Genomic DNA, 27,313 nt, shown 5'->3' with positions numbered 1-27,313 from the left:
TACTGTAAACTGTACTAACACCATCTGCTCTAGAAACACTACCTGAAAGCAGTTGCCCAAGTGCAGGTAAATGCGAATACCCCTCGCTTTGCACAAGGTAAAAGCTGGAGCTAGGCAGTAAAAAGTAAAGTACACAGGTAATTGAACCCCCCTACTTCTAATCTGAAGAAATACCTATCCACTCGACACTGGAAATGTGAAGGCAAGCTTAACTAGCCAACCCAGAACTGATGCCTATGGGAAGAAATTATAAACTTAGGAATCCCTTCAGTCTCTTACACATCCAGGAGGTACCTACAGGGGCCCAAGAATAGTCTTAAGTAGAAGCCCAAGCCTTTTCCTGGTACATGATGCATGTTAACTCTCCAGTGCGACTACAGAACAGTAGAAGTACCAGAAAGCACCAGCTTGCTACTGCCCTGTGCTACTACAGTTCTTGCAGCAGGTAAGGTTGACTTGTCTCGTGATGGCAGAAATAAAGATTTTTTGTTTTGCTTACAAATATGCAGTGATAGGCTCCCACTGTCTTATAACGAGACTATGTTGACCACCTATCCTTGGCTGAGGGAAGAGATGAACTTTTCCTATTCAGAACTCTAACCTGTCTGCCTTGGCTTCATGAACAGGACTTTTCTTGGTCTGCTAGTTAGTAGCTTCTTCCCCTCTATGGCAGTCTTCTCTTTTCTGCATGAATTCCACACGAGTGAGTTGCCTCACGCCACACAGTTCTGCTTTTACATGGTCTGGACGGGACCATTTCCCCAGGTCAGCCATGTCTCCTTAATACAAAGCCCAGTGGCATGACAAACAAGTTGCACACCTGTAGTCTGACATCCAGACATTATCCATAAGCCCAAGAGAGATGGTTAGGATGCTTCCACAGGAGCAACACCACATACACCACAGCAAGTCCAGTTCCATCGTCTCCTCTCTTTCTGAATGTCCTCCTTTCAACTTTTTCAGCTGTGGGACACCAGAGTGTCCCTGCTGATGCACTTCTGCAGCTAATGTGGCAGACAAGAGTAGTAATGTTATGTATTGTCCCTGCTGATGCACTTCTGCAGCTAATGTGGCAGACAAGAGTAGTAATGTTATGTATTATACAACCACAGAAAGGTATGCTACATTGGTCTTACAACTGAACTTTTACCACAGTTTAGTCTGGGATGCTTTACATCAAGGAAAACCAAGATCATGGAAGCCCACAGGGGGAAACAGCCTCTCACAAGAGCACCACATTCCTTTCACCTCGGTGACCATATACAACCCTGTGTGTCAGAACGCTACTTAGCATCTTAAATCAGGCATTTTACTACTAATGTCAAACAAGAAAATGCCCCCAAATGAACACACACTTATCAAACCAAAGTCTTCTTTCTGGCCAGTCCAATGCCAGAAAAGTAATTTTGCATAAATACCTGCAGTAGAGGACAACAGGATTCTATTATTAAATGCTCAACTTCTCCGTTCTTTTTCTCCCTATTTATTGCCCCTGCAATGAACAAACACCACAGCATTGAAAATGCTTTAAATTGACAGTTTCTCTCCAATAGAGCAGTACCTTAACTGTACTGTGGTGGTTTCACTTTCAAAAAACTTATCCTGCCCTGGAAAAGAAAGTGTACAATTCATTGATGTCAAGGCCAAGGTAGTTTTCTGGCCAATTTCCTTCCCCAAACTAACATGACGACTGTCCTAAAAAAATCCACCAATGGTGTGATGTCACAGCCCACTGGTCCTTCCCCTACCCATACAGAAAGTAAAAGCTAGAACAAGGAAACAGTACACAAGTCCAGTCTCCTGCTGTGAGCTGTCAATCACAGCAGGTAACAGCTCAAAATTACCCTTAGTACTTTGACAGCTAGGGAAGTTAAGGTGTGAAGGGGGATGGGAGATGAGTCAAAGTAGTACAATTCAGGCTTCACAAAAAAAACCTGCAGTTTAGCCATTCTACAAAGCTGCAGCAGTAAAAAGAACTTTGAAAAGTTTGTTCTGTGGCATTTGCACTGTGTTTTAAGTAGTCACTGAACAGCTTGAAATCGTACTTAAAACTGACTGAAAGTTAAAATCAATGCAGTGGCAGCAGCTTTAGGAAGAGAGGCCTGCGTGATGTAACTTTTGAGAGACTAGCACTGCATTGTGGGATACCTAGAGACAGACTACACAATCAGAATTACTTCAAGATGCCAGACCCCATGTGGTCAGACTCAAAAGTTACGTACAAAAATATTTAAAATCCTGTAAATAGTCCCAAAGTGGTGTCAAAAATGTAGGAAACACCAAACCACGATGAAATAAACATGTATTTGAGTCTATGGGTGCAGTTTTCCTTTAAGAACAGATGCGGGAAGACAACCTTTTTACTAGGGGGTGCAGACAAAAGCAAGATGGTGTAAGCTCAGCATACTGGGGTACAGGATGCTCAGCTCTGGAAAAGCAGGCTGGAAGGCAGGAATGCCACTGTCGAATATTCGTATGTTCATGACTGCAGCACAGTAAAAACACATATTAGCGAGACTCCAGTGGGCACACAACACCTACCATGGATAAGAAACCCTTCACACCTTTGAAAACTAAGATCATGTAAATGTGGCATAATGGCCACACTTAACAGATTTTAAAACTACTACCGATCATTGAGAGTTGCACTTCACTCCTGAAGACAGTTTAACAGCTTTAAGTATTAATTACAATTTTCAAAACTATAAAACACTGTGCTCTACTTTACATGCTTTTACACCTATCCGTGTTACTACGTTAAAGCCAACAACTGAAATCCATATGTTCTCAAAATAAAATTGAAACTCACCTAGAGCTTCACTCTGGCTACACTGCAAGTTATTCTTCAGTAAGTCACCTACAGTTAAAATGGCAGGTATGGGCACTAGGGCTTGCATCCCAGGAACTGATTTTTTATCACATTGCACGAGGTGTCAAGACTTGTTTTGGTAAGCAAACCCTCAACATTCTGCGGCTTGTTTATGGGAATCCAACGCGAATAAAAAGCCTGAAATACTTAAGGGAAGAGACCACTACCCCAGGTGCAGAAAAGTACAGTTGTGTACACTTACCATTAAATGTAGATGTTAGTGTATTCACTGTTTCAGTCATTACATTTGGGGTAATCTGCTGGCAGGTTGTCCTCAGTCTGCCTGAATATCAAAGTCTTGGGCCCTGCGTCGGTTGCAGTCTCCTCTTCCATGAGGTCAGGTGTATAAAAACATGCAGCCGCCATTTAGTTTCTTGTCCCAGATGTCAGGGAGCCAAAAAAAATATATATATTTTTTTTAATATACATTAAAAAAAATTATATATATACACACACACACACACACACACATATATATATATACACACATATATATATATATATATATATATATATATATATATATATACATATATACACATATATACATACATATATACATACATACATATATACATATACATACATACATATATACATATACATACATACATATATATATACATATATACATACATATATATATATATACATACATATATATATATATACATACATATATATATATATACATATATATATATACATACATATACACACACACACACACACACACACACACACACACACACACACACACACACACACACACACATATACACACATATACACACATATACACACATATACACACATATACACACACACACACTTGCAACAGACTTTACCTTCATCTAAAAGCAAATACACCACAAAGGTTGTAGACTATACTGAAGGAAAGTTCTAGAAAAAAAAAGGGGGATGGCAGGTGGGTAACCTGGACTGCAACAGTGAACACTCCAACATCTACATTTATGGTAAGTGTACCACAACTGGACTATGTTCTTCGTGTTTCACTATTGCAGCCATTACACTTTGGTAGAATCCCAAAGATATGGATAGGAGGCTGGAACTAAATAGCCTTAGGAGCGGCTATAAGGCCCTGCAGAACTGCAGTGGCAAAGCCTGCCCTGGACTTAGAGGAGAGAGGCAAATGATAATGCTTTGTGAAAGTATGAACAGAGCTCCAAGTAGCAGCTTCTAGAATATCTGTGGTTGGTACCCCTCTGAGAAAAGCTGCTGAGGTAGATGCAGCCCTAGTGGAATGTGACCCGTTACCCTTGGGCACCGGTTTACCATGATGCAAACAAACTAATGCAGTGACTTATCCATTTTGAAGTAGTCTGCTTTGAAATAGCCTTTCCCTCTGATCCTACAGCAAATGCCACCACTTTAGTCCTGTTTAAGTAGAATCTTAGTTGTCTGTGTACGTCCAAGGAATGCAGAATCTACTCCCCCTTGTTCTGCGGATTTGGGTAAAAAAGTTGGCAGATGAAAAGTTTGGTTAAGAACTACACTGGATACCACCTTACGTATAAAGGAAGGGTTGGTCCTGAGGGACAGTCTGGGTAAAATATAATAAAAAGGCTCCACAGCCATGAGGGCCTGTAGTTCTGAAACCCTTCTCGCTGGAGTGATTGCCAGAAGCAAAGCTGTTTTCCTAGAAAAAAAACATTATCTGCAGTGGCTCAAATGGAGGCAGGGTGAGCTTTTCTAACACAAAATTGTGGTCCCATGCAGGAATTGGTGATCTTCTGTGAGGCCTTAAATTTTTGGCCCCTCTAAGATACTGTTTTAGCAAAAGATAAGAAAAGATGGGAGGCTCTGTGTTGCAATAAGCCGGAAATGGCAGAGGCATGGATTTTTATTTGATTAAAAAGATAGGCCCTTGTCAAGCATCTCAGTTAAGTATTGCAAAATCTGAGGAATATTGGGCTTTGCTGTGTCAGTCCCTTGTGCTTGGTTCCAAGCACATAATCTCTTCCATTTATCAGCATAAGATTTTCTAATACTAAGCCTTCTGGATTCCAAAATGACATCCATCACAGATTTACTGAGAAGTGCTTGAATAATTACATGATCAGCCATGCTGCCAGGTTCAGAGTTTGGAGCGGATTGCGCAGAATTTGATTGTTCTGAGACAGTAGATGAGGTATGAGGCAAGTACCAAGGAGGGAGGTGAGACATTCCTTAGAATTAGATGCTGGCAAGGCCAGTCCGGGGCAATTAGGATCATTTTTGTTTTTTCCTGTCTGACCTTTAGTAGTACTTTGGGAAGGAGATGCAGAGGAGAAAAGGCATAGACTGATCGGTTTTTCCAACTAAGGATAGAGAATCCACTTTCCATGCCTGTCTGTGATAAGTCTTTGTGCAGAATTTGTCCAGTTGATAGATCCATTTGCCTCCCCCCAGAATTATGTCCGGGCTCCCCCACTTCTGTGTTGTGTTGAAGACTTGTGGATCCAGTTTCCACTCGTGAGGGTCTATAAAATTTCTGCTTGGGTAGTCTGCCAGAGTATTTTGTTTTCCTGGCAGGAATTGAGCTTGAAGATGTACTTAGTAAGTCAGGGCTATGTCCCACAATGCCATGGCTAGTCTGCAAAGGGGGTAGGAATGTGTACCCCCCTGCTTATGTACCACATAATCGTGGTGTTGCCCGCCTTTATCAGTAGCTGTCCTGGATGAAGCAAGTCCTTGAATGCGGTCAGGGCATTCTGAACAGCTAACATCTTTCTGGTTGATATGCAGATGCATTTGTTTTGGGCTCCATATGCCCTGAGCGCATCTCCCAGCCAGGTGGGCACCCCCCCCCCAAGCATAGTCTGATGAGTTAGGGTTTGGTTGGCAGGGGGTAGAGTGAAAGACTGTCCCATGTTCTGGTGACATGTCTCTGCACACCAAAGAAACTCCTGTTGCAGGCAGGGAATGAAAGGAATCACCGTTTCCAGACTGTGACAATATTGACTCCATAACCTTTTTACATACCACTGTAGTTTCCTTATATGCAGTCTTGCATATGGAATTATTAGAATGCAGGATGCCATGAACCCCAGCGCATGCAGAATTTGTCTTGCAGATTACTCCAGATGGCAGCAAAAACCCAGTTAATAGTCAGTTGCCTTTGTCTGGCGTAAGGTAAGCCATCTGGGCAGTTGTATTCAAGCTTGCACCCAGGAATGTAAGCTTTTGAGAGGGTACCAGTTGTGATTTATTTTTGTTTACGGTGTACCCTAGGCATGTTAGAAGGCTTTTTACAAAACGCCAGATGTTGAAGAATGTCCTTGCTTTCTGCTTGAATGAGACAATCGTCCAAGTATGGATAGATTTGTATGCTTGTCTGCAAAATGCAATTACTGGTGCCAGGCACTTTGTAAAGACCCTGGGCGCAGTAGATAAGCCAAAGGGCAGTGCAGAGAATTGGTAATGCATAAAACCAGCCTTGAAGCTGCGATATCTTCTGCAGGATTCCCTTATTGGGATATGCAGGTATGCCTCTAAGTCTAGAGTCACTAGCCAAGCGTTCTTGCCCAGCATGGGCAGAAGCTGTTGCAAAGTCAGCATTTTGAATTTTGGAATGTCCAAGTATGTGTTCAAAAATCGATAAATCCAGTATTGGGCGCCATGCATTGTCTTTTCTGGGTACCAAGAACAGTCTTGAGTAAAACCCTTATCTTTTTTCTAGTTCTGGTACTAGCTGAATAGCCCCTATATCCATGAGGGACGTAAAGTACAGTTTTGTACCTACCATAAATGTAGATATGTTAGTGTGTTCACACTGCTGCAGTCATCACACTTTGGTTACCCTGCCGTCAGGCGGTCCCGCAGTCGGCCAGAGTTCCAAAGTCTTGGTCCCACAGTTGGCCAGAATTCCAAAGTCTTGGTCCCGCGTCGGTTGCTGTCGCTTCTTCCCTGACGTCAGTGCGCCAGGGGTATACAAGAGGCATCAGACACCAGTTTTTCTTACCCCAGATGTCAGGTGCCCCCCAGATGTCAGGTGCCCCCCAAGTAGGAAGGCAATACATACTGCCAATAAAACATGTAAAAGGAAAAAGGAATACCTTCAGTTACAAGCAAATACACCACAAAGGTTGTACAGGATAGAAAAGGTATAGAAAAGTTCAGCTAGGTCAGAGGGAGGGAGGGTAACCTGGACTGCAGCAGTGTGAACAACATCTACATTTATGGTAGGTACAAAACTGTACTATGTTCATCGTGTTACACTGCTGCAGTCATCACACTTGGGTTGAATCCCAAAGCTAAGGATGGGTGGTGGAACTAAACAGGGTTTGGAGAGGCTAGTAGGCCCTGCAGAACTGCAGTAAAGCCAGCTCTGGTTTTAGAGTATAGAGGTAAGTGATGGTGCTTGGTGAAGGTGTGCACTGAACTCCCAAGTTGCAGCCTCCAAAATATCCTTGGTTGGTACCCCTCTGAGGAAGGCTGTTGATGTTGCTGTAACCCTGGTGGAATGGTGTCTAATGTTACCAGGTACATGTGTGTAGCAGAAACGGATAGAATGTCCTATCCATTTTGAAACTGTCTGTTTAGAGATGGCCTTTCCTTGTGATCCTGCAGCATAGGATACAAAGAGCTGGTCAGATTTTCTGAAAGCCTTAGTTTTATCCATGTAGTAACGTAATTGCCTGTGAATGGTCCAAAGAGTGTAAGAGCCTTTCCCCTTTGTTCTGGGGGTGTGGATAAAAGGTGGGCAAAATGAAATGAATGGTTTGGTTTAGAGCCACACTGGATACCACTTTTGGCATAAAGAAGGGCTAGTTCGTAAAGCGACTCTGTCTTGATGCTGAGACTCTTCGTGCTGAAGTTATTGCTAGCAGCAGGGCAGTTTTCCATGATAGAAACTGTAGATCAGCTGTAAAAGCTGGTTCAAAGGGCGGTAGTGTAAGTTTTTCCAAAACAACAAGTTGGTGTTCTCTGGGGAGGTCTTATGTTCTTAGCCCCTTAGGTCTTATGTTCTTAGCCCCTTTGAGGAGGTCTTATATATGTTCTTAGCCCCTCCGAGGAACTGTCTTAGTAATGGATGTGAAAATATAGGAGGATCCGTGTTGTATTGAGCTGAAATAGCTGAGGTGTGGATCTTAACAGATGAAAAAGAAAGTCCTTTGCGCAACATCTCAGTTAAATATTGAAGAATCTGAGGAATATTTGGGACCAGGAGATTTTGGCCCTTAGCCTGGTTCCAGGCGCAGAATCTTTTCCATTTGTCTGAATAGGCTTTATGGTGCTGGGCCTCCAGAAGGACATCCATCACAGCTTTAGAGAAGCTGTGACTGGTTGTTTAGGTAATTTGCCATGCAGCCAGATTTAAAGTCTTGAGCTGGCTGCGTAGAATCTGATTGTTTTGCTGAGTGAGCAGGTGAGGAATTGGGAGGCAAAATCCATGGTGGGCCTTGAGCCATGTTCCTTAGTATTTGGATACCAGTGTTGGCGTGGCCAGTCTGGAGCAATGAGCATTATTTGTGGCCTGTCTAACCTGGCTTTCAGCAGCACCTTTGCCAAAAGAGGCAGTGGAGGAAAGGCACATGCTGTCAATGTTTTCCAACTGAATGAGAGGGCATCCACTTTCCAAGCTAGTGTGTGGTATGTCCTTGTGCAGAATTTCCGTAGTTGGTAGTTTTTTTTTTTGGGGGGGGGGCAGATCTATGTCTGGGCTCCCCCATTTTTGAGTTACTCATTACGAATACTTGTGGATCTAGTTTCCACTCGTGAGGATCTATGATGCTTCTGCTTAGATTGTCTGCCAATGTGTTTCTTTCCTGGCAGAAACTGTGCTTGTAGTTGAACTTGGTAGGTCAGTGCTGTGTTCAAGGCAATTGCTTGCCTGCGTAGGGGGTTGGAATGTGTGCCCCCTTGCTTGTTTATGTACCACATCACTGTGGTGTTGTCCGTCTATTAGGAGTTGTCCTGGATGTAGGAGGTCCTTGAAAGTTTTTAGGGCATTTTGTACAGCTAGCATCTCTTTTTGACTGATATGCAGATGCCTTTGATCTGCAGACCATTTGCCCTGAATACATTGTCCTGCCATGTGTGCTCCCCAGGCATAATCCGATATATCTGTTATAGTTTGCCTGGCTGGGGGGTAAGGCAAAAGACTGACCCTTGTTGAGGTGACATGCCTGAGCCCACCATAGAAACTCCTGTTGAAGGCACGGAATGAGTGGGAGTTATTTTTTCCAAGCTGTGGCTGTGTTGAGTCCATACACTTTTCAAACTTGTAATTTCCTCATATGCAGTTTTGCAAATGGTATTAGTATGCAAGATGCCATGAATCCCAAGGCCTGCAGAATTTTTCTTGCAGGGAGTTGGGGTCTTTGTTGCCATCATTTTGAAGTATCGAGTCAGTTGTCCTTGCTTGTCTGGCGTGAGATGAGCCATCTGGGCCGTTGTATTTAAGCTGGCACCCAGGAATTGGGTCTTGTGAGGGCACTAGTTTGGCTGTGTATACTGTGTACCCTAGGCAACTTAGATTTTTGACAAATGCCAGATGCTTTAAAAGAATGTCCTTGTTTTCTGCTTGAAAAAGGCAGTCATCCAGGTATGGATGTATTTGAATTACTCTGTCTGCAATATGCAATTACTGGTGCCAGGCATTTTGTGACGACCCTGGGCGCAGTAGATATGCCAAAGGGCAGTGCAGAGAATTGGTAATGGGTTGAACCCGCTATAATCTTCTGCAATTTTGTCTGTTCGGGACATGCAGGTATGCCTCCTTGAGGTCCAATGTTACTAGCCAAGCCTTCTTGCCCAGCATGGGAAGAAGCTGCTGTAGTGTTAGCATCTTGAATTTGGGTACTTCCAGACGTGTTTAGAATTCAGAGGTCCAGAATGGGTCTCCAGGCTTTGTCCTTTCGGGAACTAGAAAAGAGTCTTGAGCCATTCAAAAGGTCCCAACACAGGAGCAAGGACAAGGATTTTACTCATGTCCATGAGAGCTGAAATTTGCTTTTGAGCCTCTGCCCATTGATTTGGTGGCAGGTTTGGCATTCCTTTTATCCTTGGTAAAGTGTGAAAGTGGAATCTGTATCCTTGAGATACAATATTTAGGACCCATTTGTCTTTTGTGATGCTGTGCCAGTTAAAAAGTGCTAGTTTTCCTCCCAAGGGAGCTGCCAAGAGGGATTTGCTTGGCAGTCTGAGGGGTAAATCACTGTTTGCCTTCTGATAGTTTGAGACCTGTCTTCTCCTCCTTGTTGGGTTGCGACACCCCATTGTCGAGGCTGGTAAGAGCCTTGTGACTGACCTCTGCCCCTTGGGCGTCTGTATTTGCCCCTCTGTGGTCTGGCAGAAGTTGGTGGTTGGCCAATTTCTGCTGAAACGAAGGGGTTGAACCTGTAAAAAATCCTTGACAGTCTGCATAGATTTTGCCTCGATTTTCTTTAAAACCTCTTCTGCCTTTACACCAAATAAAACATCCTGCTGTAAAGGTGCATCCAACAACTTTGCTTTAACATGATCAGGTAAAGTTTGTTCCTTTAACCAAGCATGCCTACGTATGACAGACCCTGTCACTGCTGCTCTACAAGAAGCTTCCAATGAATCAAATCCACATTGCAAAGTATGTTTTCCCACTTGTTCAGCTGCATGCAACAAATCTTGCATTTCCTTGTAATCAGGCTGTTCTGTATGCGATCATTTTTTGTTTTGAGACATCAGATATTGTTTTTGGTATTTCAGCACGTGAAACTGGCAATTTAAGGCCCTCATAGCTAGAGTAGCAGAGATATATACTTTCTTTCCCCATCTGTCTAGTGCTCTAGAATCCCTTTCAGAGGGTACAGGATTTTTAGCAAGAGAGGCCTTAACCCCTTTGGGACCCTGGGAAATGGTTTCTGGGTCAGCAACAGGGTTTTTATATAGGAATTTGTGCGAGTCAGGGACTCTAGTATCTGTCTGGTTTGGCTGGTGCAAGAGGTAGTATCTGTCTGGTTTGGCTGGTGCAGGAGGTAGTGACTGGGTTAAGGCTAGATTCTGAATAAACATCATCCACAATGTGTGGAATAGCAAGTGGTCTGTGCTGGGGTAGTAAAAGGAACTCTGAGCATTTTCTTAGAATCAGAGTAATCCTGGCCTTCCAAGTGGAAATGTTCCCTCATGGTACGTAAAGTTTCCCCAAGAGAGTGGTCTTCTGGAGAAGATGCTGAAGGGATAGACTCTTCCGCATCAGAGTCTTCATAAGGGGGAAAAGAATATTCCTGTTCCTCAGAAGAATCTGAAGAAATTGAAACCTGGTCAGAGGAAGCGTAGTCCTCCTCCTGTCTTGGCCTTTTATCAGGAGGGGGATGGGAACCCCTGATAAGGGTAATTAAATCTTCAGTCATCTTAAGCACGTTTCTTAGGCATGGGGCTTTGTACTGGAGACTGCTGTACAGTCTTGTTTTTGAAGGGGTCCTCAGCTTTGCATAGGATTTAATAGGGAGTGTAGTTGGTCACCCTCTGCAACTGAAGGAGTTTCAACTGCACCGGAATCTCCTTCAGCCATGGAGTCGGAAGGGCCTAAAGGTAAAGGTTGTGGAGGCCTAGCAATCTCAGCTTGGGAATCTGATGTCGCCTGGGGTGCTAAAATCAGCGGTCGTCAGGGGCTGCGTAGGCACCTCACTGAAAACTGGAGAAAGTGACTGGCCTAGCAGAGGCCTTGGAGTCTGGTTTGGGTCTCGGCTGCCTGTCTTTATCTTTGCGTTTTTTATGCATTCCGGTCAGTTGCTCCGACAGCATGGTATAACTAAATTTCCTAATGTCGGGCGAAATCAGACAGACATTTAATAGTACGTTTGTTAAACCTAGCACAAAACAGACAACTGTGACATCGTGGTCTGGGCCTAGGCAAGGAATGCAATAATAATGAAAGTCCTTATGAGGTATTTGCTTCCCACAAGAAATGCAATTATTAACTTTTTCTGACATCGGACTGAGGCAAGAAAAGGTTCCCAATGGGGTACTAGATTTATTAAAGACTTCGGTCTGAAATTCGATTTGAAAATCTCAGGAGTCTGCCGACTGGCACTTGCAAACTGCTTCTGCTTCGGGCACCGCGTGGCAAGAAAGACTGAAGAAAATGGCATTGGATGCCTCTTGTATACCCCTGGCACACTGACGCCAGGGAAGAAGCGACAGCACCCAATGCCAGACCAAGACTTTGGAACTCTGGCCGACTGCGGGACCGCCTGACGGCAGGATAACCCAAGTGTGATGACTGTAGCAGTGTAACACGATGAACATAGTTTGTGCCTCTGCCCACTGACTTTGTGGCAGATCTGGCCAACTGTTTGGAATTGGCAAGGTATGGAAATGAAATCTGTATCCATGGGATACTAGGTTTAATACCCACTTGTCCTGGGTTATTAACTGCCAATTTTGAGCATGAAGTGCTAGGTTTTCCCCCATGGTGGATTATTAACTGCCAATTTTGAGCATGAAGTGCTAGGTTTTCCCCCATGGTGGCTGCCAAAAGATAAGTGCTTGATGATGGCAGAGGGAAGTCATTGAGACTTTTACTGTAGGGTTGTGCTTGGTTTCCTCCAGATTTGGAGGCAGAGGCACCCCACTGCTTTGACCTGTAAGAACTCTGACATCTGGAGCCTTTTGAGCACCTGGATTTGCCCAGTGAGGCTCTGTCAGACACAGGAAAGGACCAATTTTTTGTAGGCCAGTGTCTGAATCTTGGTGGCTGCACTTGTAAGAAGTCCTTTACAGTTTGCATAGACTTAGCTTCATCTTCCAATTTTCTTTAAAACCTCTTCTGCCCTATTCCCAAACAGAGTATCATGCTGTAATGGTGCATCCAACAATTTAGCTTTAACATGATCAGGCAGATTTTGCTCCTTGAGCCAGGCATGCCTTAATCACAGATCCAGTAACTGCGGCCCTGCAGGAGGCTTCCAAGGAATCAAAACCACATTGCAAAGTATGCTTTCCAACCTGTTCTGCTGCATGCAATAATTCCTGTAATTCTTTATTTTCTGCACATTCAGAAATTAACATTTTCTGTTTCAATAATCCCATAACATGCTGTCGTATTTAAGCATATGAAACTGGCAGTTTAAGGCCCCAATTGCCAAGGTTGCAGACGTATAAACTTTTTCCCCCATCTATGCAGCGCCCTGGAATCTCTTAGAGGGGGCAGGATTCTTAGCTGTTGAGGCCTTTACACCTTTGGGACCCTGTCAGACAGTTTCAGGGTCAGCATCAGGGTTTTTGAATAAAAATTTGTGGGAGTCAGGAACCCTGTAATATCTGTCTGGCTTGCTAGGAGCTGGAGTGTAGGGAATCTTGAGCCATGCTCGATTCCGAAAAAACAAGCATGTCTAATACAGGAGGTACTGCCAAACGCCTATGCTGAGGAAGAAGGAAATCCCTAAGCCTCTGAGAAATCTTGACTCGCTCAATGAAAATGTTCCCTCAAAGTATGCAAGGTTTCCCCAAAAGAATAATACTCGGGAGAAGATGCAGATGGGATGGATTCCTCTGCATCTGAATCCTCATAGGGTGATGCAGAAAATTCCTGATCAGAAGCGGAATCAGAAGAAACAGAAACCTGATGTGCAGACTCTATCTGTATCTTGCCTAGGCCTCTTTCGGGGGGGGGGGGGGGGGTTAACAAGTCTTCAGCCATTTTGACATCTGTTTTTTGGGCATAGAAGCCTGAGCACGTGGCTCATGCGTCTCTTTTTAGCCTTAGAAGTTGCCTTTGAAGCTGGCGTCTGTTTTATAAAGAAATGCTGAGGCCTGAAAACACCCTCAGAAGCCGGTGCCTGCTCAGTGGCTCCGGACCAATCCGAGGGAGAGACATCCGCAGGTACAATACTTTGAGAATCTCTCAGCATGCTGGACTTCACATGGGTCTCTGTAGAGGCCTTCGACTCGAAAGTAGCGGGTATCAGGGGCTGCGAAATCGCCTCACTGAGTACAGACTGGCTTAGGAGAAGCTTCGGTTTTGGACCTAGGTCTGTCCTTATTTGCATTTTTTTGTGAACTCCAGTAATCTGATTGCTATCAGATGACATTTCAGGGTAATTAAATCAGTTTCCGAAATATTTTGAAGCAAAGATATACAGACGCTTAATAGTGCGTTGGTTAAATCTAGCAAAACAGACAGCAAGGCGCATGTTATGATCTGGGCCTAGGCAAGAAATACAGTACAAATGGAAATCCTTGAGGAATTTGCTTCCCACAAGTAATACAGTTAACTTTTACCGATATCGGTATGGAGCAAGAAAAAAAAAAAAAAAAAAAAAAAAAAAAAAAAAAAAAAAAAGTTTCCCCAACGGGGTATTTAGCTTTAATTTAAGACTTCGGTTCTGAAACTCGAATGCGAAAATTTCAGGAGTCTGCCGACTGGCACTTTAACTGCTTCTGGCACAGTGCGGCAAGAAAGACTAAAGAAAACTGCATCGGCTGCATGTTTTATACCCCCGACGTCATGGAAGAGGAGACTGCTACTGACGCAGGACCCAAGACTTTGATATTCAGGCAGATGAGGGCAACCTGCCAGCAGATTACCCCAAATGTAAAGACTGCAACAGTGAAACACTAAGAACATCTGGCACCCTACTTTTGAAAGTAGGAATGCTGGAGAGGCCTAGCCTGCAAAACCACTCCCCCACTAATGTCATAGCAAAAAAAAAAAAAAAACCCACACCAGGCAGACATTGTGACAGGGATTAAAAATCTTTCACACTGCATGCAGGGTCCTTAAATTATAACTTGGCTTTCTGTAAGCTTTCCATTTGCTCTGGCTCTTCTTTAGGACCCTTACTTGCACCACTGCAAGGAGGCTTGCATGCTGACAGGACTTCTATCCCTCCATTTAGGACAAGTCTACGCGTTTACTTTCCAATCAACAAAGAAAGCATTACTACTGGGAGAAATCAGCCCTTCGCAACACAATGAAACAAAGTTTCTGAAACACAAGTGCGGTATTTCAAGTCCATGAGAACTCCTGAGGCCATCATTAGGGATTTAAAATGAGCTGGTCTTAAGTCCAACTAAAATTAAGCACACTTACTATTATAATCTCCATAGGTTTGTCCATATCCATACGTGCCATAGTTGTATCCAGAGTAATCATAGCCTGTATATCCAGTGTACCCCTGACTAGCAGTGTATCCATTGTAGGTTCCATAACTTGGGTCATAATAATTTGTGTAACTCTGTCCCCATGTCTGGGCCTGGGTTGGAGTCTGGGTCGGAGTCTGAGTTGGAGTCTGGGTCTGGCTCTGCCCTAAGGAAAAAGGAAAGGAGAAAAAAAAAATTAATCTTTGCATTCAAGCTACTTTATGTACTTTTCCAAAAAAGTAAGAAAACCCTTGCATGTGAAAATGTTACTATTTCTTAACCAAAAAGGTAGCCTCTGCTCCAAGAACCTTTTTCAGCCACGACCTGGATCAGAAACGTTCATACAATAGTGGCAGCTAGTGGCATACAAGGTTGCTTTATATGCAGCTCCAACAACACTGATACACAAAGGAAAATGTTTTACATGATCAAAAAACAGGAAAAAAAAAGTTATGTACTCACCATAACGTTCCATGTTGGTAGTCCACCTCACCCTTCATTTTTACATATGGGCTCGGAGCCGAACCTCTGCTCCAACTCGGCCGATTTACAAGCTGGAAGACGTCTGGTTGGCTCGTGGCTATGCAGGTATCCCATGGTGCACCAGTGCAATCACCAGATCTTGTTTGCTGCTCACTAGAAACAGAAACCCCCCTAACCAACAAACCAATACTAAGGGGTCACCAACCAAGACAATCAAATTATTACCTCCAGATCTTCCATGATGGGGGGGGGGGGGGGGGGGGCAGGAGTGCCCTTGATAAAAATGAAGGGTGAGATGGACTACCAACATGGAACTTTATGGCGAGTACATAACTTCTTTACGTTAGGTTGTCCAATCTCTCCTTCATTTTTACATATGGGACAGCGTCCTAGCGCCTTATTCTTGGGTGGCTCATTGGAAAATACTCCTGAACACCGTTGAGCCAAAGGATGCTCTACCCCTGGACACCAAATCCAATTTATAATAATGTGTAATAAAGGTGAGGGGTAGCCCACGTAGCTGCTGCACAAATATGATCTAGTGGTACCCTGGCTTGAAAAGCTGCAGAGGTAGACAGAGACCTGGTAGAATGAGCATTTCTGTGGGGTAAAGGTCTGCCCTCCTAACTGTAGATTAAGGCTATGCCACTAGAAATCCAATTAGACAATGTCCCCTTAGAAACTGTAAGCCCAATCTGGAGTCAGACCAGTTATTCATTTTTTTTCCGACTTCCGAAATTCTTTGGTCCATTGCAAATAAAAACCATGGCTGTCTATGAACGTCCAGCTGGTGGAAACTACATTCACCTGCACTGCAGTGATTGGGTAAGAAAACTGGAAGCTCAATGGACTGATTTAAGGTGGCATCAGAACAAACTTTGCGAACAAACGAAAGATTGGTACGTAAAGATACACGTCTTTATGAAAGATTAAATTAAGTAGCTTAATAGACGGGTTTGTAGCTCAGATACACTTCTGGCTGACAATGGCTACTAAAAAACACAGTCTTCCAAGACAAATACTTTAAAGATTAGTGAGAAGGTTCAAAAAGGAGGGCATGTCAACTTGGGCAACACAAAATTTAAGTCCCAAGAAGCCACAGGTTCTTGTAATGGTGGTCTCAATAAAGTGTCCCCTCAAGAAAGTCTTACATAGCTTATGAGACATAAGGTTGGCATTTGGGGACCCTAAATAAAAATGAGGGTGCCGCCAACTGTACTTTGATGGTGGCCACGGCAGATCCCTGCTGAAAAAGCTCCGAAAGGAATTCCAGAATCACAGGAATAGGAACAGTTAAGGATCCACGTTCATTTTCTGTACCCAAATAGAAAACCTTTTCCATTTACTGTCATTGTCTTCTGGTTGAGCGTTTATGCGAGGATAAGAGAATATGTAACAGAGGAAGAAACATCATAAAGCCTGACTAGAGATGGAACTGGAGCAACTATGCTGTCAATTTGAGGTTGTGGAGAGTGGGATATAGCGAACCAGACATGTGGGACATTAGATCTGGAACTGGGTCCAGAATCCAAGGATAGTCCAGGAGAAGAGACTCGAGGAAGGGAAACCAGATCTGACGCAATGAGGATCAACTTGCTTCCCAGCTGATCGGAGATCAGAATGGAGGAAAGGCATACAGAAGTCCCTTGGGCCAATCGTGGACCAGTGTCTCTGGGCGTTTCCCCCAGAGGGGGAAATCAGGGAAAAATAGCTGCTGCACTTGGCATTGAATTGACTGGGCTGGCAAAAAGGTCACAGCAAGGCTGTCCCAATCTCCAGAACATCTGTTCCACTATTTCCAGTTTCAGAGACAATTCGTGAGGCAGTGATTGCCTGGCTTAGCTTGTCAGCTATCACATTGGTTGTCCCCGAAATATGCATTGCCACCAGAAAGCGCTGGGAAGAAAATCGCCCATTCCCAAACTCGCATGGCCTCTCAACAAGAGTGGGTAAGATCTGGTACCGTCACCCCGAAATATGCGTTGCCACCAGAAAGCGCTGGGAAGAAAATCGCACATTCCCAAACTCGCATGGCCTCTCAACAAGAGTGGGTAAGATCTGGTACCGCCATGTTTGTTGATATACCACACAACAAACATGTTGTCCAACTGTATAGCAATCGTCCCTGGAGGAAGAAGGTCCTTAAGTGCTTGCAACATCAGAACCGCCCTCATCTCCAGAACACTGATATGCAGATGAGCCTCGTGTTCTTGCCATGTGCTGTGGACAGTCCTGCCAAGACAATACCCCCCCCCCACCGACCTGGGAGGCATCGGTGGTCACAGTGGCAACGGGTTGGAGAGCTCCCGTGAACAAGGGGTTGGGGGCTATCCACCAAAGAAGGTCCTTTCTGCATGATTCCGTCAGCAGGATAGGGCGACTCAGCAGTAGACATTGGAATGACCACTGGGAAAAACAGGAGCTATTGGAGAATTCTCATGTTCAACCTGGCTAAAGGTATTAACAGAATGGTTAATGCCATAGTACAGAGAAGTTGAAGAACCCATTTTGCTTTGACTTTCCGAAGTGGAAGATGATGCAACTTGTGAGATGAGGTTTTGCTCTTTCGGCGGGGGAGACGAACTGTCAAATCCACTGTGTCTACCTCTGCGCCTAAAAAAAAAAAACAAATCAGATTGCGAGGGCAGTAATGCAGATTTTTCCCAGTTTACGGAGAGCCCTATTTGAGCACAATGTTGAATGGTGGCATCCCTGCTTTGGATGAGCCTGGTAGGGGCGGTCAGGAGCCAGTCATCAAAATACAGAAACACCTGTAATCCCCAACGTCTCAAGTGAGCAGTCACTAATGCTATGCATTTGATGAACACCCTGGGGGCTGTGGTGAGACCAAAGGGCACAGCACGAAACTCATGACTGGCTTCCAACCGGAAGCGCAGATATCTCCTGGACGCCTTGTCCATTTTTATACGGTAGTAGGCATCTTGGAAATCCAAAGAGCACATCCAACAGTCTTTCCCTAACAACGGGAGTATCGACTGCAGTGTGACCATCCGAAACTTGTCCTTCACAGATTAGTTTAATCTACAGAGGTCCAAAATTGGCCTCCGGTTCGTTTTGGGACTAAAGAACCTGGAGTAAGTTCCGGATCCTGTCTGGTCTGTGGATAACTTTTTAAGAGCAACTTGTTGATCTCCACAGTTGCCCGATCCCTGTGATTGGGTGGAACATCTGGGATCTTTTTGGGAACAAAAAGGTGGAAGGGAAAAGGGTATGACAGCCTCTGGTAACTTTTTGTACCCACTTGTCTTGGGTGATATTTAGCCAGGCTTCTGAATACGAGATGCAACCCCTAACTGGCCCCAGAGAAACGCAGTCGGGCCCCACATCAGGAGCACTGATAAGGCCGCCCTCGAAAGGAATCATGGTCTTGCTGGTATTGCGGACCGCCTCTGCCTCTAGGGCGACATCTACCATTTCCTCCTCCCTCTGCCTCTGGATGATTCAATGTGTCCGGAAAGACCCTTTGGGACTTTTTGAACCACATTTTACCTCCACTTTGACCTTTGGAGTATGGTCAAGAGGAAACAGTAAAAATGGACTCCCACAGCAGAGAGACTTTCCTTCCTGCTCACACTGAATGAGCGTTTTTCACCTTGGGACCAAACAAAAAAGGAACCAAATGGGGTGTTGGTGACAGTGGACTTGGAATGGCTCCGCAAAGTTACACAGGCTCATCCAGGAGTGGCGCCCAAGGGCAACTTCTGAACCCGCTGCTCTGCTTGCTCCATCAGCCACATGGGTGTTAAGTCGCATAGAGGAGTTAACTACAGAATTTAGGGTGGACAACTGAGCAGAAATCCTATCAGGGACTCCCTCAAGACAAGCACCCTGTATGGAATCTAACTCCTTGAGGAGATCCCTTTGCAACCTAGTGAAGTAAGAGTTCAGAGATTGAAGTGTAAATGCCGCTGAACTAAATACACTTTTCCCAAATCTGTCCATCTGTCAAAACTCCTTGTTTGGCGAATGAAGAGAAGTGGTCTCCCAACTCCTCCTTCATGGCCACCACCACCAGGGAATCTACAGGAATTCACTTAGACAAGAACTCTTTTCCAGGAGGGGCAGACAAACTTATATGGTCTCCTGGGGACTGGCTCCACGGCATTGGGAGTATCCCACACCTTCCAACTAACCAGATCCATTAGTTCGTCGAAAGGTGGAGACCAGAGGCAGAGGGTTGAGACCCAAAAGCCTTCAGGCAAACTGACTCATTAGAAGGGTTGAGAGTGGGCCAGTCGCATCTCTGCTCAAGGATCTCCAGGATGTCCACAAAGGAGACATCACAGGATGACTTGGGGGACCCTTCTGGCTCCTCAAGTTCAGTGTCCGATGTCAGACTCATCCTGGGAGTAGATATGCTTCCTCTTGCATACCCTCTTTCGGGGGGGGGGGGCTCCTCAAAGGGACATTCTGGGGAGGCCTCGAAAGAGTGGGGGCCACCAGCCAGCATTTCCTGAGGCTGCGGTCTCTGCCATCTCCGGAGTAGGTGCAGAGACTGAATTGGGTGCCCTCGGGGGGGGGGGGGTTGGGAATGCTTGTACCACTGGCAGGGGCTGTAGGTTGAAACAGCATGCTCATCGCCTCGAAAGCAGACCTCTCCGGCTCTGAAGACCTCCCCTGCTCCAAAGAGAGAAAGGTTTGCACCAGAGCCACAGCCATCAGCTCCAAGATAGATGCAGGCTCAGAGTTCACCCTGGCAGACGCACTGAAAGGAAGGCTCTGAACCGAAGATAGATTCCAACCCTCCCCATCAGCGCCAACAATAGAGCTTTGGTCCCTGGACACGATGAACGGGGCAGAGCGTGGCAGAGCCGAACTCTGCTCCAATGCAGCAAGGGGAGCAGGAACAGAGTTCATTCGCTGATAGCAAGCACTCCGGCTCCGAAGGGCCAACAAGGCTCAGAGAAGGAACAGACTAGGGCAAAACAGAGCGGCTCCAGAACCGACTGAGTCAGAGTCAACAAAAATTAACCAGAGCAGACTACTTCAGGAGTCTCAGTACTACCCTCTCCACATCTTCCAAAAGGCTCCTGGAAGATCTGGAAGATAAAGTAGGGGATCTCTTCCCAAGAGGCACTGGAGACTTGATCAGCAAGGAGACCAGTAGGGATTCTACAGACCGGCTCCGACCAAGAGAGTCAACTGCCATTTCCAATGGTTCAGAAGTTGGCACCGAAGCACCTGTGACCGACTCGCATACCAAGATGCTCTCCTTTGGCTCCGAAGACTGAGGCAGATTTTGGTAATTTGGCAGGTGGCTCAGACACCAGCTGGTGCCAGAGAAGGCCTTTTTGAAGATTTTGATTATGATCTGGATTTAGTGGACTTGGAGGAAGCCAACAAACTAGATAAAGCTTCCTCAAAGGCTGGAAGAGACCCTTGAGTATTAGCTTGTTCTTTCTCTCCTGTAAAACTCTAGGAGAGAAAGCATGACAGAATAAGCATGATTCTTGCAAGTGGATGGCCCCCAAACAGTAGACACAGCTACTGTGGCCATCCGTTAACTACATCTTCTGGGAGCATTTCATGCATTTTTTAACCCAGAGGGTTTATACTCATTGCTATCCTTAGACATTGCAGGCACACGCGCAAAACCAGATGGGAAGATAGGAAGAGAGAATAAATGAAGACTAGGTTCCCTAACTAAAATGGGCCTAGCTCTACAGAAGAATTACACGAGGACTAGGTCCTCCAAGTTAAATGGGCCTAGCCCGGTGTAACAGAAACTAGGTCTTCCAACTTAAAAAGAGCAAGTATTTAAACACAGACACAGGAAAAAATTTTAGATGTCAAAAATACATATTTTTCAGTAACCTACTAAAAGGCAGAAACTAGCAAAAGCAATCCTATAATTACCACCTTAGCAGATCCCCGCCAAAAACAAGTTAACAGTCTGAGACCAAAAGGGTCAGAGCAGTACAAATAATCTGCAGGAGTCCCTGTTAAGAGCAGGAAAAAAACGCCAAAACTAACCCTCTACCTAGGCAAAAAGCACAACAGCGTCTAACTGGCACACAGGATACTAAAACTACTACAGTCAAAAAAGTTCACAAGGACAACTTGGGCAAAAGCCTATAAGAGAACACAAAATATGCAATATCCACTATGAATGTAAAGAATTTGAAAAGGACTTGGCCAGAGCCAATAGAAGCACATCCGAACTAGTCGGCGTGGCAAATGAGGTCTGGGGATTGCACTGGTGTACCATGGGATACCTGCTTAACCACGAGACAACCAGAAGTCTTCCAGCTTGTAAATCGGCATAGTCTGAGCAGAGGTTCGGCTCCGAACCCATATGTAAAAATGAAAGTGAGATTGGACTACCTAACATGAAAGGTTATTAAATTTACACAAGAGTGACATGTTAACTCTCTCAAGAGGCAGGAGACATACACATTGATCCACTGCATCCACTCCCAAAAAATTAACGAAATGTATAGCTGGGGGAGGTATGAACCCAAGTCATAAAGACCCCCCCACCACCACCACACATAGCCCGGTGCTCTTTAACAGGAATAAAAACAAAATAGAGGGGTCAGCAAACCGTTACTAGCACTTACAGAAAGGGTTGTTTCTCTTACCTCTGCCACGCCCCCGTGAGCCACCTCGCCCACTTCCAAATCCAGTTGTACCTCCTCGTCCCCCTCTTTGTTGCTGCTGCTGTTGTCTATACACTTCCTTGGGTTGTGCAACTTTAATTTCACACTGAGGAGAAAAAAAAAGTGTTCAAAATACAGCCCACACAATTTAAAAACCAAAGGTCAATCTCAGTTTTAAAAGTCCAAATTACTGTGTAGCGTGACAACAAACTCCAACCAGATAGGACAGAGTTAAAAAGGACAACCATGTCCTCAAAAGAAAAGATTAGCTTCCAAGAAATAAAGACTGCACCATATAACAAACTGCACACACAGCACTGAAATACCACCAAATGGCATACACAACTGCACTACTCTGACAAGCAAACTCCAAGACTTCAAAAGTACCAACTGTACACAAAATAAAAACAAGGAATCATAATCCCAAGTGCAAATGTGCACAAGAAAAAGCAATTCCACCCAAACAGCACAGCAGCTTCCCAGATGCAGCCTGTGAAGAGACACCTTAAGGGTCCTGTGGAAACTAGCTGAATCACTGCCTCAACTGGCAGAAATGCACATGGAAGAGCATACATTCTAGACACATTCAAGACAATTCCACACAACAATTCTTCCTATACAATGAGTGGAAGGTTAGCAATGGCCAACACATTTACCTTACAGACACAAGGTGCAGGGTTCGAGTTTGATTCTCACATGGAACTGGCTAGGTTTAAAACGGCCAAGTGCTGTTAGGGTCACAGAACAGTACTAGGCTATGAATAACATTAACTGCTTAATGCAGCCCATAACACCAGTAGTCAACCACTGTTGTACATCTATGCCCACCTTCTCTCCCAATGAAGCCAGAGAATACCACAACTTACAGGACCACTGGAATCTATTTAATGCTCAGCTTCTTTTTTGTCCCTATTTATTCTCCCTATGAACAAAATACAGCATTTAAAAATTTTAAATCAACTCTCCACTAGAACATATCTTACTGTACTGTGATAGTTTTACTTTCAAAAATCTTTTATTGCTGCAGTCGCCAATTCATGGGAGTTGTCAAGGCCAATAAATGCAGGTAGTTTTCTGACCAAATTATCTCCCCTAAACTGGTATCACCATGACTGTCCTAAAAACCCACCCATGCTGTGATGTCGCAGCTTCCTGGTCCTTCCCCTACCCATACAGAAAGTAAAGGCTAGAACAAGGAAACATACAAGAGTTTCTTGCTGTGACCTGTCAATCACAACAGGTAGCTCAAATTGGGTCTATATTAGAAGACTGAAACTTAAATAGGGAACGCTCTAAAGAGTGAAAATGCTGGACCTCCAAGTGCTTTTTTTGAGATCACAGTACAGTGAAGATCAGAATATTTGACCGTTCCTTCACTGTAGTGCCATCTCAGAGTTGGAATATATATTTAGCGGGGGGTGCAGCCCCCAATAATGATTTCAAGGTCTGGCATTTTCACTCTTTAGAACATTTGCAATTTTAAACTTGGTCTAATATAGACCCGCTCAAATTACACTTAGCACTTTGACAACTAGGGAAGTTAGGTGCGAAGGGGGATGGGAGAGGAGTCAAAGTAGTACATTTCAGGCTTCACAAAAGACTGCAATTTAGCCATTCTAAAAGTAGCAGCAGTAAAAAGTACTTTAAAGTCTGTTCTATGGCATTTGCACCGTTTAAAAGTAGTCACTGAATAACATGGAATCGTAAAACTGACTGAAAGACAGTGTAGGCATAAAAATCAATGCAGTGATAGGAGCTTTAGGAAGAAAGAGGACCGAGTGATGTAACTTTTTTAAACAAACAAGCACTGCATTGTGGGATACCTAGACTGAACCAGAATTCAAGATGCCAGACCCCATATGGTCAGACTCAAATTACATACAAAAATTTAAAACCTGTAAATACTCCCAGAGTGGTGTTAAGTGTAGGAAACACTAAACAATGATGAAACGTGTTTCGAGTCTGGGTGCAGGCCACCTATAAAAAAAATGAATGGGGTCTACTAAAAAGGCCACAAATCTGCAACAGACAAAGGCCATACTAGTAGCAAAAATTGCAAAGGAGGGGAAAACCAACCTTTCCTGAGCCGATTTGGTGATACCGATTTTCTAATAACTTCTGCACTGGTGCCTCATCAGTATAGGTAATGAAACAGAATCCTCTCCTTTCATTTGTTTTGGTATCCATTGGGAGTTCTATATTCTCAATCTAAAACAGGAGAGAAAAAAAAGTAATAACCAAACGGATTGTTACACACCTATAAAAACACACATGCAAACACTCACTCGGAGATAAAGAACTTAAAAGCTTTACTTGACACAAATGAAATTACTACACAAGCTGTTCAAAATACAACCCCCCTCTCACTGCATGGCATGCTATAACTGCCCCCTTAGCATCTGCACAGAAAATTTCTGAGATATAAAAGGGCGTCTTCCACAAACGTTGCCTTATCTAAAAATGTCAAGCACTTTATCAAACACCTTGATTACACTTAGTAGCTGCCAAATGCAAGCTTACAAAACAAAAGTAATAAGCATTCCATATTTGCTTAAAGAATGCTGCCTTTTCTTTAAAGACTGGAATTCAGCAAAACCAAAATAATCTATTTGCGAACTATTACTTGCACTTCTTTACCCCACCTAACCATTAATACTGCATGTTTCTCAATGACCAGTCATCCCACCCAAATAAAAAGACTAGTTTGTATTACAACCGTTAAGGACACCCTCCCAAAAGTAAGATGTAGACGTACACACACACACACACACACACACACACACACACACACACATACTGCAGAAGCTGTTTTGTTCCTGCACCAAGGGGGAAGTACAATGAATAATGAAAGTGCAAGTGTTATCTTTAATCTGTGAAGGCATGCACCTGAAAGTGAAAAAGGAACTACGGACAAGATGAGCCAAGAATGGAGGGAAAAAAATGCATTACTGAACGCAAATATCAAGACAAAAAAGGAAGCAACATGCTGAAACTGACACAGCAGGTAGAAGGGACTTCTCAAAAAACACAATTTGACATTCAGCTGAATCAATATGAGCAAGTAAAAATCAACCAATCAGGGAAACAGTTTAGTACTGTTGCGTGCTTAGTCAACTTAAGAGGTCAGACAAACTGTACAAGGACAAGAATTTAGGGAAGAAAAAGTACAGTACTAGGATCTACTAGTGCACCCAAAACAAACAGCTGGGGGGGGGGGGGTTAAATGTTGCATCAGGGAGGGGCTAGGCACTCAGATTATGGCAGTGTGGTTTAGGGTTTTGTGAGGTGATGACTGCATACCAATCAAAGGAGGTTTAAAAGTGATAGCTGAGGTTGCCCACATGAGGAAGGCAACCGAGGACCTCACACCCTACTTCAGTCAGTTGTTGACAGAGCCTGGTAGATGCAAAAGGCAGGGCAGATGAGATTTGGAAAATTCTCAGAGTGGAAAGGGAGGGCAGGCGTAACACAGGCATCGGCATGAGGGACACCAAGTAAAATTAGGGAGGCGACTAACAATTCGCACTTTGTTTTGAATTTTTAATGCAATACTGCTTCTGTGGGAGACTTACCACAGCATTGTTTTCATTTGCAAGAGTATGTCAATTTTCCATCTGTGCCCATGCACGTATCTGCTGCAGTTTAGACTACAACCAGTTTCCAATGATCTTAGATGTCTAAAGGAATAGTTCTCCAAATGACTTCTTCTCAAGCTAGTTTGAAGAACTTTTTCAAATAGTATCACAGCATGTTTTTTGAAGCCACGGTGGCGCAGTTTGTCACCTCACAGCAAAAGGTTCCCCTGTTAGATTCTCGGCTGGAGCGCCTTCTGTGTGGAGTCTGCATGTCCTCCACGCGGTCGAGTGGTGTTCAAAAGACGTGTGAATGGGTGTGCCTTCGTTGAAGGTTGGACGTCGAGCTGGCACCTCAGCACCGTAAAAATCTACTGCCAATCATTAGTAGACCAGAGTTCCGCTGTGGCGACCCCTAACCGGGAAAAGCCAAAAGATCACAGCACGTTTTGAAAACTACAAAATCCCTCCAGTCTGATGAAAGCAAACTCCATGTATGTTGGAAAAGTGAGGTTATGACTTAGACTGGTTACTACACTGGAAAAATGAAAGGATGCCTTTCCACTACCCAAGGACAAATCAGCAAAAATTAAACACAAATCAAGAATTGGACTTTATCTAGGTTCTTTGACAGAACAGACTGCCAAGTGAGGCAAACCCAGTTTTTGATCAAATTTAAAAAAATTCTCAAAAGATGGTCAGATATGTAATTATTGGTCTCCCAGACGTTGCATGCCTAGATGCAAGAGCTTGACAGCACACACTACTGCACTTACGCCCAGAGATTAACCTTAAAGTGCTTTTTTTTGCAAGAAAACTATTGAGGTATTGCAATGTCCACTCACAGAGCAGAAAGAACAATGGACAATCAAGAGCTCAGCAAGGCTGCCACTAATGGGAAAAAATCCATCCTGCAAATACAGGAGGAGTTCCAATGTGCTTCACAAGAGCAACCAACATCCGGTTAAAAATGACTGTGCAAACAAACAGTAAGGATCTTAAAAGAAAACTACACCCAGACTGAAAAAATATGTACGAAACATCAAAACATGATGAAAAACATTTTACCATCACTTTTAAAAAGTATAAAACAAAGTAGAGTCCAAATCTAATTCCAGAGTCTGCATGCATGGGATCCGGCATCTGGATCTCTCAGTCTATCACCTGGTAGGCCACAATGCAGTGCTTGGCTTTTAAAAATATTGCATCATAGCCCCCAAGCTCCTAGCAATGCATTGGCTTCACGTTTACCAATATACCCCACTTTCTTTTCGTGGGGTTTAATTACCATTTCTTGCTTTTCAACTACTTAAAAGACAAAGCGATACAGAATATTCTCAGTAATTGTTACCCCTTTCCAAAATGGCAAGTTTTCAATTTTTTTTTGTTATGCCAGAGTTGTAATCCTTAAACTCACCCCCCCCCCTAAACACCTCCCCTTATCTGTCAAAGTGGCAAAGGTAATTTAATGTTACCTGCTGTGATTGACAGCTCACAACAGGAGACAAGTTCATGTAGTGTTGCCTTGCACTATCCACCTACAGGACATGTATTTTTGCTGCACCTTCCTTGTTCTCATTTTCATACTTACTAACAACGAATTGGTTAACACATTTGGCAAACCTCCCAACTTCAGTTTTTATGGATTCCTGAGATAGTAAACTTCTTAGACCATAACAAACCAACTTTTATACAGCACTGAT

At 44.0% G+C, this 27,313-nt stretch overlaps 1 protein-coding gene across 3 annotated transcripts in view; it reads right to left on the bottom strand.

The window, feature by feature from the left end:
• Window positions 1–27,313, bottom strand: part of HNRNPDL (heterogeneous nuclear ribonucleoprotein D like) — a 208,316-nt gene that overhangs the window by 149,349 nt on the left and 31,654 nt on the right. For 2 of the 3 annotated variants that reach the window (XM_044061180.1, XR_006363460.1), the window contains exons 4-6: window positions 24,115–24,246; window positions 22,021–22,144; window positions 14,886–15,101 (exon numbers count right to left, since the gene is read on the bottom strand). In XM_044061180.1, coding sequence (XP_043917115.1) covers window positions 14,886–15,101; window positions 22,021–22,144; window positions 24,115–24,246 — 472 coding nt within the window. The remainder of the gene's footprint in view (window positions 1–14,885; window positions 15,102–22,020; window positions 22,145–24,114; window positions 24,247–27,313) is intronic. The other variant, XM_044061181.1, reaches the window with a different exon arrangement.

Source organism: Protopterus annectens, chromosome 2.part0 (assembly GCF_019279795.1).
Source record: "Protopterus annectens isolate FY-2018-M chromosome 2.part0, PAN1.0, whole genome shotgun sequence".
Classification (NCBI taxonomy): Eukaryota; Metazoa; Chordata; order Ceratodontiformes; family Protopteridae; genus Protopterus; species Protopterus annectens.
Note: the sequence above shows the minus strand (reverse complement) of the source record. Positions and strands in the feature narration are given on the sequence as shown.